General features: G+C 43.1%; 1 protein-coding gene across 3 annotated transcripts in view; it reads right to left on the reverse strand.

Annotated features, from left to right (window-relative positions):
* Positions 1-311: 311 nt before the first annotated feature.
* Positions 312-15,189, reverse strand: part of VPS54 (VPS54 subunit of GARP complex) — a 47,982-nt gene continuing 33,104 nt past the window's right edge. For 2 of the 3 annotated variants that reach the window (XM_041404482.1, XM_041404479.1), the window contains 8 exons: positions 14,935-14,998; positions 12,892-12,997; positions 8,284-8,371; positions 7,259-7,380; positions 7,074-7,154; positions 3,688-3,795; positions 2,739-2,833; positions 312-765 (listed from right to left, as the gene is read on the reverse strand). In XM_041404482.1, the coding sequence (XP_041260416.1) occupies positions 660-765; positions 2,739-2,833; positions 3,688-3,795; positions 7,074-7,154; positions 7,259-7,380; positions 8,284-8,371; positions 12,892-12,997; positions 14,935-14,998 (770 nt within the window). In that variant the 3' untranslated portion in view covers positions 312-659. The remainder of the gene's footprint in view (positions 766-2,738; positions 2,834-3,687; positions 3,796-7,073; positions 7,155-7,258; positions 7,381-8,283; positions 8,372-12,891; positions 12,998-14,934; positions 14,999-15,189) is intronic. The other variant, XM_041404480.1, reaches the window with a different exon arrangement.

Here is a 15,189-nt window from a genome sequence, read left to right on the forward strand (position 1 = left end):
CCTGTCACTGCTAACGAGGGTCAGGTCACTCCTCTCTCCCACAGGAAGGGCTTTGAGGAACTGGCCCTTGCTTTAGAAAATGTTGTCTTCAGATTTTAGGTCCTGAGAAATCCCCTGGAACAGGACTGCTCCCTAACAAAGCTGAATCCTATATGCAAGCAATCAAAAGACATTTATTTATATAAAGTTCTGTAAAAAAATAAATTTTAGAACAGCATAGTTTCATAGAGAAAAACAGTTTCTACAGAGTTCCAACTGCAAGATTTTTATATTGTACCATCATTAAATAAGGTGGGACACCATGTGAATTTCATTGCACTAGAAGAAATGCAAAGCATCTTTTTAATATAAAGATATACAGAGCATTCTAGACAACTACAGCTGTGTTACAGCTATGTGTTCTTTTGGATTTGGTCCAAAGAAACCTGAGTCTGTTTCCAGAGAGAATGAAAAAACATTGCACAGACAGCTGATCACTTGTTTCTTGCTGAAGGACACTGGAAGGGTCTCCCTGCAGCTCCCTCTGAGTCTAAGCTCCCCCGACTCTCAATCCTGCCCTTTCTGGGGCTCTGGGCTCAAGTATTCACCTCACCGTCGTCACGCTGCTTAGAAGAGAGTCAGTCTGTTGTCAGAGCCAAGTGACTGCTCCCAATGGATTATCACCTCTTCTGCTCCCAGATTTCAGCCATGTTTAGATCTAAGTTGTTAAGGCCTTTCAGAGCTTGAAGGTTTCCAGTGTAAAAAGCCACATCTGAAGTAACCAGCCTGCAGTGAAACACACAAGATTAGAACGTGACCCCATCACATCCACCTGGAGTGCCTGGACAAGCAGACAGGGTTTGTCGAGGACTTTGGCACACAATTGCTACAATACACGTTCAAATCCTATGCCTGGATTAGATATTTTAAGTATCAGTTCAAAACTCAATGCTATGGATGTGGTTTATTTTACAGCAGTGATCATCCATAACAGGATTACTGCTGGGTGTAAAACTAGTTCTAGGGAAGGGAGATCAAACCATGAGTTCAGAAAACTCAGCAGGAATTAGGCATTTAAAACTTCTATTCTCTTGATGTAATCCCAGGCTTATCTAGACTTAAACCTCCATTCCATTCCAACTAAGAACATTAATTATTGCAACATTAACTTCTGTATTCTAGAGGGTAATGATTCTATGATTCTAGAATTAATGTAAAAAGCAACTGAACAGCACAACAACTGTATTGTTTGTAATAGTTTATACAAAATTGAAATCCCTCAGATACTGTTGAAACATGTCAGGGATCATGATGCTTCTTGCTAGCAAGATGTAGGAACAGAAGCTGCATTTACATAGCAAAAAAGTTAACCAGGATTCACAGACCTGGATTTTTACTATTATTACAGAAACAAGCAGTTTAAACAGAATGAGGATGAGGAGTCTATGTTAAAAACCTGGTCAGAGAAGACTGCTGGAACAACATCAAGTGCCATCCAGGGTTTGATGTTCCCCCTTCTCAAACAGCCCCAGCTCCCTAAGAGATGTGTCTGAAGTAGAAAACTGCTGCCATCAGACAGTCCTGAGCCAGCTGAGACCTCCTGAGTGCTGGGAAACGCCCTCAGCAGGTCACCAGGAACACCTGCCCCAACCCTTGTACCCAAAAGGGATCCAGGCCACGCAGCCACAAGGACAGAACTAAGCCAACAGCACAGGATGAAGACAGCACCGTGTTTGGGACTTGGAAATCCCAGTGAGAGACACCCTGAGCACACCCAGGGCCCCTCACTTCAGCTGGGGCTGCAGTGGATACTCTGTGAGCTTGGTTACAAACACCTTCATAAATACCAAAGGCCATGGAATGTCACCTTGCGAACACACCACGAGGACAGAGAATCAGTTCAGATAAACTCTTGCACAAAGTAGGAGGAATGCACATAAACAGGAGAAGCAATAATAAACTGGAAAGGAACAAAACTTTCATTCCAGTGACATTTGAAGCATTATCAACTTTTCTTCAACTAATGCAACCTAAGACAATCTTTTCTTGCATGTGGGTAGGTCCATGAGTTTCATTCACCCTTGCTACACTGCAAATGTATCACTGCCCCCAGGTCATCAGGAACTATTAAAAACTCCACTGTTTCAGAAGACAATCCATCTGATAACAGAATTCAGCCTGCAAGAGGCTTTTCCTGTGAGGTGGGGACAGCAGGCACAGCCAGGCACACTCTCTCAGGACAGGTACTGCTGACCTGTTTGGGGATGGAGTGGGCTGTGGCAGGGAAGGGGAAAAGCTCTGTGAGCATAATCTCTGTTTCAGATCTAGTTCTGCTCTAAAAACCATTCCTGCAGAGCTGCCCACTGCACAGATGAAATGCTGCTTTCTCCTATTTTTACTCTGCCAGCACCATGAGTCACCATCCACGTTTCAAAACTGCTTCAGGAATCACACAATTCCTGCTAATTAAACTGTGGCTGCTGCTGTCACACAAAGGGAGAGAAAGCAATCCATGAGCTGAGGACACCTACCAGCAGGTTTCCAGTCAGACAATGTCCAGCTCCCAGTCTGTTACCAAGTGGATTGCACTCCTAGTTACAGTGGAATGGCACAAGTCATGTCCTTTACAGTAAGCAAGCTCCAAATGGGACATACTAAAACATGGAGCTGTGATTCTGGAATCATGACCTCCTTGCAGAAGACACCCTCTGGATGGCTGCTTATTTAAACAGTGAAAGAAGAGAAGAGCCCCAGCTCACCCGTTCAGAGGTCCTCCGTCATTGACCACGTTGAGGTGGGCCAGCTGCCTCTTCAGGTGGAGTTTGTAGCTTGCGTTAATTCGTAAAAACAACATCTGGAAGAAACCACAGCAGCAGAGTAAGGAACTGTGCCCATGCTCACGTCACTGCCTCCAGAGGTGAAACACCAACACCCTCAGTCACTGACTTTTGGTTTTGTTTCTGCAACTCCCATGGTTCCTCCTTCTGCCAGTGCTTCAATCTCGCCCTTCTGGCCACGCACAGTCTGTACCACACAGGACACCCTCACCTACTCGCTGTGTGTGGCACCTAGAGGACTTGTTCTTTGGAACGTGAACTTTTCTCCTCTGTTGTCTGAAGTATCTAGCAATTTATACTAAGCCTAGAAGATAACAAATCTCTTTCCTGTGCTAGAAGGGACCATTTAATCCAATGTGAAAGAGAAATGACAACTTGTATTCAGTGACTAAATCTGTCCTTCCTGTCCTTAAGGTTTGCAACTCTGCAGTAGCAATGACTGCAACAAACTCCTGCAAAAGCACATCTGCTGCAATTTGGGTGTGTAATACATTCAGGGACTTTTGGAAGCCACCAATTCTGAGCAGTGCTACAGAATAATCTTCTCAGAGGGCTGCACTCAAGCCCAAAGTGTTGCCATTTGCATAGCATTTCAGCACTAATTCCTGGATTGCCATCTCCAGACATTAAAAAGCAGCTCAAAATCCTGAAATCCATTCTTTTTGTGTAACCCATTGCTCTCCCTACACACTGGAATACTTCCTTCAGCTCAGCCCAAGCTGTCCGTGTGACTGCTGCCAAGCCCTTTAACGTGTGGGTTTCACCAGGACTCAAAAAAGAATTCCCCTCTCCCAGATAAAGTCTCTCTTGTTCCCAAGGCCATGTGCATTTGCAAGCGAGCTGTGAGATGAAGCTCAAAAATAACATTCACCTGAGTTTGCTCCTCAGGAAGGAGATCATATATAGCTTCATGCATCTTTGCCATTTGCTTGCAGATATTCCTGAAGCATGCTGAAGGAACAGGGGCTTTCACTTCATACTGGAAATAAACACACAACCAGTTAACTCCTTTCTGCCACTTCAAAATGGTTCATGTAGGAGAGCTCCCAACAGCCACCTGGGGCTCTGCTTTGCTAATAACATCAGGAATCGAGATCCATTTAGCACACCACAAATTAAAAGGGTGGCTGGGCATGATCTGATCCAGCCAGGAACTGCAGATGCAGGTCCTGTGGCTGTGAGCTGGCCCTCTCCTTCAGACTGGTACGAGTCAATGACAGACAAGCACTTCTGCCTCTGAGAAATGTGCCCCTTGAGTACTTCCCCAGAGAAAACTGCTTGTCTAGGATCATACACACATAGCCAAATTTCTGAAGAATCAAGGAAACCATAAAGAAATGGAAACTCCTGAAATCTCATCTATCTGCCATAAAAAAGACCCAAAACAAAACAAAACAAAAAACCCCAACCACATCATATCACAACCCTACAAGAATATTGCAGAAACACCTTGGAAAGCAGAGTAAAAATAAAAAGTCTCTTCTCTCAGTGCCTTAAATCCAAGAAACAAGGCATTGGAAAACACCAGATGGCAAGAGATTTGCTACAGATTTTGGGAACAAAATTCTTATGTCCCCACTCTGGATAAGGAAGATCTGAACAGGATTTCAGAAACACTGAAAACCTGTCCCAGGAACAGTGAAGCCAGCTCTGCAGTTCCAGGTGGAGAGGTGTGCCATCGCAGGCCTGGGTGACACACTGGCAGGTCACCTTTGGGAGGGTGACACTTCCCCAGGGAGCATAGCACAGCTCAGGAAAGAACTGAATCATTGTAACTACATCATTTACAAACAGACTGGAAGAGATGCCTGCTTTCATGCAGGCCTGAATTGTAAAAGAGAACAAAGCTTGTCTGAGCACAAGAGAAAAAAAGAAGTGGGGAGTTTTGAGAAAGTCTTTACAGAAAATCCAAACCAATGACCTAATTCTGACAGGAGAAATAGCAGAAAAATAATGCTTTCTGTTCCAGGGAGCAACCACCCAGCATGAGGGATCAAGCATACCTCAAGACAAGGAAGTTAAGCAAGAAATTGTTTCCAATTTCCCAGCATGTTGTTAAACCAGAGGGAACTGGGAGGCTGCAGCAGCGGCTATTGCATGATTACAGCCACACCCAACTCTTCATTGTCATGGGGAAAAGCAACAGCCCTGGGAAGAACCCCAAGATCTCCTGGCCATTTTTGTGTGCAGCTGAGGTCAACACCTTTAAAACCACAAGGGATCAGAAAGAACCTCACTGCTCTTCTGTCCAAACACTCACAAGCCAGCAAGTTCCAAGAGAAGCTCAGAACTCGTACTGGATTTTTTCCATTCATGGTAATGAACGAGCCTTTCCCATTTGCTGAATTTATTATTTCCACTGTTCAATAACCCCATTCCTGTTGTATTTCCCTGCCAAAGACAGCTGTTGGGAAGTGTCCATGCTGCTGTGAACTGCCTTGTCTCAGTGCCACAGGGTAAGGACAGCTCCCATGCCATGGAGCTCCCAGGGGAAGCACAGCCTGGAAAAGCAGGAGTAACTTGCTTGCATTACCCAGTGCCAGGTCAACATCCTGTCCACTGCACCAACTGTTCATCTCCTACAAAGCAGGAAGGGCAGGGTTTGACGTGTGCCCACTGCTATGAACTCACTTGTGCAGATTTACACACCTCAGAGCAGGTGACCACTTCATCCACAGGACACTGAAATAGTTGGACTCAGAAAAACACCTGAATCCAGGAACACACTGGCATGGTTGTACTGACATGCCTATTTGCAAATGTTCTGGGTTTATGTTCTTCACAGCCTTCAGTACCAAGATTTCATTTTTAGGAACAAGATGAGCCAAATGATGGCATGTGCTAGGAATGGAAGCAAATGAACCTTCCTTTGGTGCTGGGCTCTGTGGGCTGCATTCATGTGGGCCAGGCACTGTCACTCAGCCTTCAAGAACTCTAAAGTCCCAGTTTACATCCTGTGCCAGCTCCCAAAGGGACAGTGGGCTGTGAAGATGGAAGGACAGTAAGAGATGAGCTCTCACTAACTGCCATTAAGAACATAAACTCTATTCCTGCTTTGTTGTGGGCTACACTTGTTTAGTGTCAATAATGTAAATTCTTGCATTTGTCTTTTATTCTCAAGAGATACAGTGGCCAAACAGCCATGTTACTTCACATAACAGCTACTTTGATGTGGGACAAAGCCCCCAAAAACCACCAGACTATTTTGGTCTTTAGAGAAGAGCATAAACACATTTTTTTAAAAAAAGTAAACAGAATAGGAGTGGGAAATCCCAATTTAAATGCTTTTGCTTTTTTTTTTTTTCACCCTAAGTTTAGGCAGCACTACTTGACAGACCAAAGAAACAGATGAAATGAAAAAGCACAACATAAAGTAACAATAAAATAACAGAAACAGCAAGGAAGACAGAAATGCTGCCTGTTGCAACTGCTCCACTACAGCTCTCATCAGCCTGTCCCCAGCCTGTGTTCCCGTGCTTCTCATGAGCTCCCTGAAGGAAGATGTAGGCCCAGGCCAACCAATAAAATTTGTCACTAAAAAATGAATTAATCCCTGTCATGAAACAGCTTATTTTTTCCCCCAAAACCCTAAGATCCAAAGCACAACACTAAGCTTTAAAAGGCCATGTACTTTATGTATCTGTGGGTCAAGGAGGTGTCTCAGTCTGAGGTGAGTCAGGGCAGATCCAGCCCAAGACCACACTGTAGCACTGTTTAAACACCAGAACACACCAGGAGCACTAATGCTGCTCCACAGCAGGAACTGCTGAGCACAGACCTCCAGTCCCCAGGCCAGCAGCCCAACAGATGGGCTGGTCTCTCCCCTCCAAAACTCTTCCTCCTCAGCACCTTCCTGCTGTTTCCTCAGGTGCCAGAAATGCCACCCTCCCTATTGGAAAGAACAGGGAAAGGGATCTGCTGAGCCTGGCTGCAGACAAGAGCTGTCAGTGGTAGGAGAGCACTTCAGCTCCTGAACACTCGAGCATCTGCGCCAGCCACAGCATTGCCATTCCTGCTGAAACAGCCAATGAAGCATTTCATTTTCCTGGGAGTGAAGGTGACTGACACCCAGGTGGCAAATGCGAACACAAGACACATTCATGAGAAAGCACAGAGCTTCCATCTATATAATTAAAAGAAGTTCAAACAAAGCCTGGTTAGGAAAGTTTAAGACTCCATTTGAAACATGTAGACTGTATACAATGAGATCTCCAGTTGCAATTTAGAGAATGTATAATTATTTCCATAAATCATTACCTTGGATAATAGTTTGTCAAATAAGCTATCCATTATGGCAACGAGCTTTGCTGAAATTTCAGCTATGTGGTCGTGATAATCCTGCAAGGGAAGAAAGCAGGTTTCATTTTCTAGTGGCATTCATGTTCTTCAGAGTACAGTTGAAAAGCAGAACTCTGTGTTTCAGGAAATGCCAGAAGAATTACCTTTGTGATGTGGTCAAAATGCCTGAGCATGCTGAACTGCTTCGGCTGCAGCCGAGCTTCAAAATGAGCCCTGATAATGGGAATGTAGTGTACGATGAGCTGGAGGCAACGTGAAGAAAGGGCTGTGAATCCAGGAGGAGAAATAACAGTTATTACACAGGAAGAGTCATTTCTGTATGGACTATGTCTCCTTTGACATAAGTAACAGATCTGACACAATTTCACATGGTGGGCTTTGGTGTGTTCTAAAAGCATGGAGGTACATGTTTGTTTCCCTGGGAACCCCCATCCCATGAAGATGCCAGACTGGTACCTGGCTGCTCACAGCCAGCTTGGTAAGATGGGATAAGGGACTCATTTTACAAGAGGCTCCTTGATTGACTACTCGACATTTTGAGCCCTGAGCACATGCAGACATCAGAGAGATCTCTAAAGACCTGACTCATCAGCTACCTAACCTCAGCAACCACATTCTCAAGGCAGCAGTGTTGCTGCCGCAGTGGTGTACAGAACACCCTGCCCTGCCAGCACTGACCTGCCCTGAACCTGCTCCTGCTGCAGTGCCAACAGGATCCCAAAAACCAGGCTTATCCCAACTCCAACAGGGCCTGAGCCAGCAGCAGGACACACACTGGTGCCAGTGTGGTCACCACACTGGCCTAACATCCTGCAGCAAAAACCTGACCTAGCTGTGGCCCACAGCTTCTCAAGCCATTCTCATCAGGCTGTTCCCTTTCCAAAAGGGAAATGCAGACTGGTTATCTCACCAGTTTCTCATCCTGAAACATGGGAACTCTAAGTTTAAATGTCTGCTCCAACCTATCAGTCAAAGGCCCCTAATTTCAGGAGAAAGTTTAAAACTACACTCCAGGCAGGGAACTGGCAAGGTGCTACCATCCTCTGTGCCCACGCACAGCCCCACAACTCAAACACAACTTATCAGAGATATTTAGGGCTTTTCTACACTTGGGTTTTTTAATAGACAGGGGAACAAGCTTTGACAATTTAAATACAGAAATCCATACCTAGGTTTTTCGTAGTGATTGTTTTCAAGCCAACAACTTGTAATGCACCAGCTCCAAGCACTAATTGGCAACTTCTAGAGTTGAAATACTGTGAGAAAAAGAAAGACAGTGAAAAGGCATGTTGACTTTTTATCATCTACACAAACCCACAGTTTAGAAACACAAAATTCAACAGAATTTTGCAAGTTAAATAAGTCATTATGAAGGCCAGTTCCAGAGTTTCACTACTCAGTAGAGTAGCCACATAATATCAGAGTGGAAAACATCAAGACAAAAGGTTTCTGCTCAGGCTCTTGACCTTCTCCACTGCTGATGTTAAAGGAAACTTGAAGGCACTGAAACTCCGTCCTGCTGAGGTGACTGAATCTGTGTTGCTAACACTATGAAATACTGGATTTAACAAATGATGCACAGAAGATGAAAAGCCAACCCTGTAAGAATTCCAGGTATAGTGGACAACTCATGCTTAGACTTTCCTAACTCACTTCCAGGAGAAAAGAAGTTATCATTAAAAGCACATAGGTAAACAAAGCCTCTGGATAGTAAGACAGTTGCTATCAGCAGGTTCTGTCTTACACTGGAATTCTGCTTCCTCACCCAGTTGAGACACCAGATATGCCAGACTGGGCCTGGGTGATGCAGCAGAAAAAGCCATGGCTGCTGTCCCCAACTCCTGCACTGAATGTAGAGCAGAAATCCCAGGGCTCATATTTGAACAGAACTGCCTGTTGACACTGAGAGGCAAAACTTAGAGAGACTTGACCCTTTTTCATACACTTGAAGATGCAGAAGAAACAGTGACAAGGCTGCCCTGCAGCTTGTGTCTGCAACACAGAGACCTGTCCTCACAAAGACCTCCTTTTTGAGGGCAGGGGCATTATTCTGCTTCACAGGTCTTTCTTCACGATAACGCAAGAACAAACCCAAAATTCCAACCCTCCTTGTGTAAAAAGGGGAAATCATTTTCTGGCATGCAGGTCCACAGAGGCACCATGAACCAACCCCCCCTCAACTCTGGGCTGCCAGAATGGTGCATCCAGGGCTGGAAAAGCAACCCAGACCTCATCCCACAAGTGACCCAGAGCTATGGGTGGCTCCTGATCTGAGAGAGGCAAAACCTCCACTGCCTTCAGACAGGGCAGGGCTGAAACTGCCTCACATCCACTTCATCTTCTCCAGAAAGCAACAACTTTTCTTACACCTCTGTGAGGATTTTCAATAGAAACACTGAGTCAAATGCTCAAATTTTTGGACATTCTTTTAATGAAGATTCTGAGATTTATTCTGGAATTTTGGGGGATTTTTCCTGGATTTTTCAAAAATATTGGAGACAGTATATTGCTTGCTTTTCCTGGAATTTTTTTTTGAGATTTTTTTTCCTAAAATTTTGGGGTTTTTTTCCAGCAGATTTTTAAGGCTTTTCCCTGGAATTTTTACCTGATTTTTCCTGGAATTTTTGTTGGTTTTCCTGCAATTTCTGGGGGTTTTTCGTCAGATTTTGGGATTTTTGCGGGAGTTTACTTTGGGATATTTTTCCTGGAATTTTGGCCCTTTTTCCTTGTTTTTTTCAATGTTTTTCTGGAATTTTAAAGATTTTTTCCCCTAAAATTTGGAGGATTTTTGGTCAAACTTGAGGGGGTTTTCCTGGAATTTTGGGGAATTTTCCCTCAAATTTTGAGAGTTTTTCCTGTAAGTTTTTGGAGATTTTCCCTCCACACATCTCACACAGCCTAAGCTCCTCTGAGGTATTTATCAGGTTAGTGTTGACTGTGAGGTAAACCATCAAAAACTTGGTCTGCAAAGGGTGCTGGCCACATGTCCTGTCCCCTGCCTTTTGTGGCAATGACTGTTCCCAGATGGCCTGTGCATGCAGAGCCAGGAGGGAGCCTGGAACAGAGCAACACCTCCTCCTTGTGCCTGCTGGAAGGAAAGCATTCCTGCACCCAGCAGGAAGGCCAGGAGCCTTCTCTTGTCTGCACCACCTGAACAACCCCAGTCATTACAGCCACGTGTATAGTAAAGTAGGGCACCCCTGACGTGATGGATGATTGGTATCTGACTCTATTGATTTAGAATGATGAACAAATGCTTTATTAAAGCGATATAATATTACATTAATACTATATTATGTTAAAGAGATACTATACTAAAGAATACTAGAAGATACTAAAGAAAAACTTGTGACTGTCTGGAGACAGTCAGGACACAGCTTTGAGTGACTGGTTAATTAATATAAATAACCATCACTGGAATCTAATTACTAAATCCCTTTAGGTAAATGATCTTTCTAACACATTTCAAATGTGTGAAAACAACAAGTGCAGCAAGTAGAGATAAGAATTGTTTTCTCTTCATCTCTCTGTACTTCTCTAAGAAAAAACCTGGGAGAGAGAATTATCTCTCTCTCTGTTCAGAGAATGTGAATATCACACACGTGTGCCTCTCACAACACTGAGGTGCTGGAGTGTGCCCAGAGAAGGATCTGGAGCACAAGTCTGATGAGGAGCAGCTGAGGGAGCCAGGGGTGCTCAGCCTGGAGGAAAGGAGGCTCAGGGGCACCTTTTTGCTCCCTGACAAGAGGGTGTAGCCAGGTAGGGGTCAGTCTCTTCTTACACAAGCAACAGGACAAGAGGAAAACAGCCTCAAGATGCACCAAGTTTGGATAGTAGGGATAATCTCTTCATTGAAAGGGCTGTCAAACATTGGAACAGGCTGCCCAGGAGAGTGGTGGAGTCACCATCCCTGGAGCTATTTAAAAGATGTGTAGATGTGGCCTTGGCAGTGCTGTGTAAAAACTGGACTTGATTATCTTAGAGGTCCTTTCCAATCTAAAGGATTCCATGATTTCTCCCATACAGAGGTGTCATTTCACTCAGGCTGCAGTCACAGCTCAGAACTGCCTGGAATTTCATTACCTGGAAATGCTTTCCCCACAAGCAACAGAACAAGAGGAAAACACAAGATGCACCAAGGTTTGGATAGTAGGGATAATCTCTTCATTGAAAGGGCTGTCAAACATTGGAACAGGCTGCCCAGGAGAGTGGTGGAGTCACCATCCCTGGAGCTATTTAAAAGATGTGTAGATGTGGCCTTGGCAGTGCTGTGTAAAAACTGGACTTGATTATCTTAGAGGTCCTTTCCAATCTAAAGGATTCCATGATTTCTCCCATACAGAGGTGTCATTTCACTCAGGCTGCAGTCACAGCTCAGAACTGCCTGGAATTTCATTACCTGGAAATGCTTTCCATTTTCCATTACAATCAAGTCTAGCTCTTGCTACTCTCAAAGTTTGCTGGCTCTGACAGCTGTCAGACAAAAAGTACAGTGCCAGGACACCTGGAGCAGCTCTATTTTGTTCCAAGTGTAATAAATGAGCTTTTGTTTTTTCTAGCTGTTCTTGACATCTCTCCAGTTGATGGCACCTTGCTGACAGATAAAAAACACAGCAATTAAACTGCATGTGATGCTTGAATACCAAGAAATAAACCACAAATGACAGAGCTAGAATGAGATAAGGTGAGGGAAGTAACACAGATATGCAAATCTGGCCAAGTTTGATGCATTCACTGCTATTCTGTGAAAAGGTCCTGCAATTCCTGAGGGAAGCAGCAGCTGGAGAAGGAGACTTGAATAGGGGCAGGTTCAGACAGACTGATTTGCCTTGGGTAGTGCTTTTAAAAGGGAAAATTTGTGGATGAATCTGAATGACAACTGCAGGGAGCAGTCTTCCTGCATCTGGTTATTCAAATACCAGCTACCAATAGGACAAATATTTAAAGGTCCATCTCCTAGAGTTTCCCCTCCTCTGGCACCCACCTTATGTAAAATATCCTTTTGGAGACTGAATCTGTTTATCTTTCATTGATTATGCACATGATCAGAACTCAAATACCTGATATGACCTTTGTGGGCAAAGATACAAATTAAAATCTTGACATAAATTAGCTGCTAAGCTTTGGAGCCTGTATAGACACATGTATATATGTGTATCTCTGTGTGTGTATATATATATGTATGTATATATATATATGACAGTTTTAAGGTATATTAATGTGCTCCTTTTATTATTGATTATTTATATTACCTTGCAGTGTCTGGGCTTTACCAGCTTTCCTCCTGTCTAATGATAAATAAATGACCAAGAGGTCCCGGTGTTTCATCACCTTTACATTTTACAACAGAACCTTCATCCCATGCTATTTTTCATACTTCTACTGACTATACCTCTACTGATTTGTAAAAACCAAGGGATTTGTTTCCTTCCTCAATACACATATATATTTCTGTGGCATCTGGGATCAAATTGTTTTTTTTTCAGCAGCATTAATTCTACACCCAGCCTGAAGGACAGGCAGCTATGTCAAATACTACTAGATAGGATTTCCAATATTCCAGGTGAACAGTCAGAGTTAATTCCCACAACAAATTGCATCTTTAATGCCTTTGGCTTGAAAGCTTTCCTCATGGCACAGTGGCAAACACAAAGATTCTAGATAATTTTTGTAATTTATACAAAATCCCAAAACCACATGAGCATTATTGAGAGGAAGCCATGTTGTCTGCACCCTGCCTGCCCTGCTTGGCAAGGGGGCACACTGGGAGCCATACCTTCAGTAAATCCGACAGGCGGGTCAGCATGTCAGTGGTGATGGAAGGAATGTTATCCACACACTGGCAGTACTCCAGGATTATTCTTATTAGCAGCAATACTGTCCTGAAAGAGAGGAAACAGCCAAGGATGTCACCTCAGTGCACAAAAGAAGCTGAAAAGTCAAACACAGGCCAGTCATGTTGATAGAAATCTACCCAATGCTAGAGATTATAGCATTGAATAAATCCACTAAATGATGTGGAGCAGAAGTGAAACATAAAAGGAGATTTACACAGAGATAGTTACAACCAGTACCCACCCCACAGGGTGGTGTGTGGAAAAAGTATTTTATATGAAAGAAAATCTCTGAAAAATACATAATAAATGCTAAGGAATCACAAACAGAGAAGGCAGCTGTGAAGAAACAGCGACAAATATTCAAAGATGCTCAACACCTGTAATTTCTCCTGAAGTCAGCAGGCACTGGAGAATCTGGGAGCTACTGGATGGAATGAAGAAGGCTCCCCATAGAGAAAGCATGCTCCTTAGAATTCAAATACACAGAAGGCAGGAAAATTGATGCAAGATCAAACGTTCAGAGTAGATATTTTAAAATTTCAGAAAGTTAAAACTCCTTCTTCTTTAAGGCAGTAGAGGGCAAAAAGATGATGACAAGTTAACTGGAAATAAACACCTGGAGAATGGTTTGTGAACACGAGGCATTTGTGATGAATGCATTTCATTTGATTAGATGCAATGAAACTGGATGTAGAAGTGTGTAGGAATGAAACAAATATTTGCACTGTGAAGCTCTCACTTGCTCCACAGAGCTAAATATAACAAGCTTCAAGTGAGCAGAGGCATATTATCAAACACATCATATATTAAGCAAATTTTATCCTTTAGAGCAATGCTCCTACTTGACCTGAAATGCTCTTCAGCAATGATATCATTTGCCTGGCACACAAGTTCTCAGCCATCAAATTCTGTTTCCAACTGAACAATGACACATCATCATGAAGCAACTCATAAAATGACAGCTGGTCCAAGACATCCTGTACATCACACCTTTTAAGTTTGGTGCAAATTGATGTTAGAACTCTGGGGAGTGAGATCTTCCAGGCTTTACTCCCTCTCCAAAAACACTCTCATGCATAATTAATGCTTAAGCCTCAGTCTCTGGAAACACAGCATGCTTTTAAATGAAAGAAATAAGTATCATACATTTTAAAATGTCTCTGATACAACCAGCTTTAAGAATCCACTTTCCAATTCAAATCAGCCAGGATACAAAGAAATAGCATATGCAGCTTCTGAGACGGCCCATATTTGTTCTGATAAGATAAGCAACCATTCAGTGGTGGACTCAGGTATTTTGGGGCTGTCTAGCCTGGAGAGAAGAGGGCTCTGGGGAGACCTTATTGCAGCCTTTCAGTACTTAGAGGGGCTTAGAGGAAAGACAGGGACAAACTGTGATAGGACAAGGAGCAACAGTTTTCAAGTAAAGCAGGGTAGATTCACACTAGACACAAGGAAGAAATTTTTATAATGAGAATGGTGGAACATTGGTACAGGCTGCCCAGAGAGGTGGTGGATGTCCCAACCCTGGAAACATTCAAGGTTGAGTTGGTCAGGGTCCCAAGCAAGTGCAAGGTGTCCCTGCTCACTGCAGGACAAGATGATCTTTGAAAGTCTCTCTCATCCCAAACTATTCTAAGAGCCTATAATTTTTGCCAGAGGTAACCTAGATTGCAAGAAATAACAATGTCTTCAGAAGACAAACCTGTATTTTCAGGTGTGTGTTTTCATGAAATAATTGGAAAAAAAAAGTCAAATAAAACTATAAATTAGAACCTAGCCACTCAGAGAAAAAATGGCATTTTAATGTGGCAAAGAGCTTGTAGTGTTTTACAACTGTAGGGAACCAAAGAGAAACTAGTCTGTGAAAGGAGAGGGATTTTTAATTTAAATAAGATTGCTAAAGCTGTTAGCATTCATCACAGTTCTACTCCAAAGTTCTTGCCAAATAACCCATTGCTAAAAAAAAGAGTGCATCTTACCCAACTGTTGCATATTTTTGTCCTTCAACAATAAGGAATTCAGCTGGCTTTCTTTCTTCAGTAGCTAGATATTTTAGTAAGACAGGAAAAAGTGTGAGTTGAACTAAAAACAAGTGCAAAAAATGCTGTTTATAAAAATGCAGTGTTCACTTGCTAAGGTTTGAAAAAACCCATAATTTTTGTAGCAAGCACTTCTCTCTTTTACAGTATTTATTAAAAAGCTGATCAGCCATCAAAATTTTTATGAACCACAAA

This window comes from Onychostruthus taczanowskii, unplaced genomic scaffold (assembly GCF_017590055.1).
Source record: "Onychostruthus taczanowskii isolate IOZ18803 unplaced genomic scaffold, ASM1759005v1 scaffold21, whole genome shotgun sequence".
Lineage (NCBI taxonomy): Eukaryota > Metazoa > Chordata > Aves > Passeriformes > Passeridae > Onychostruthus > Onychostruthus taczanowskii.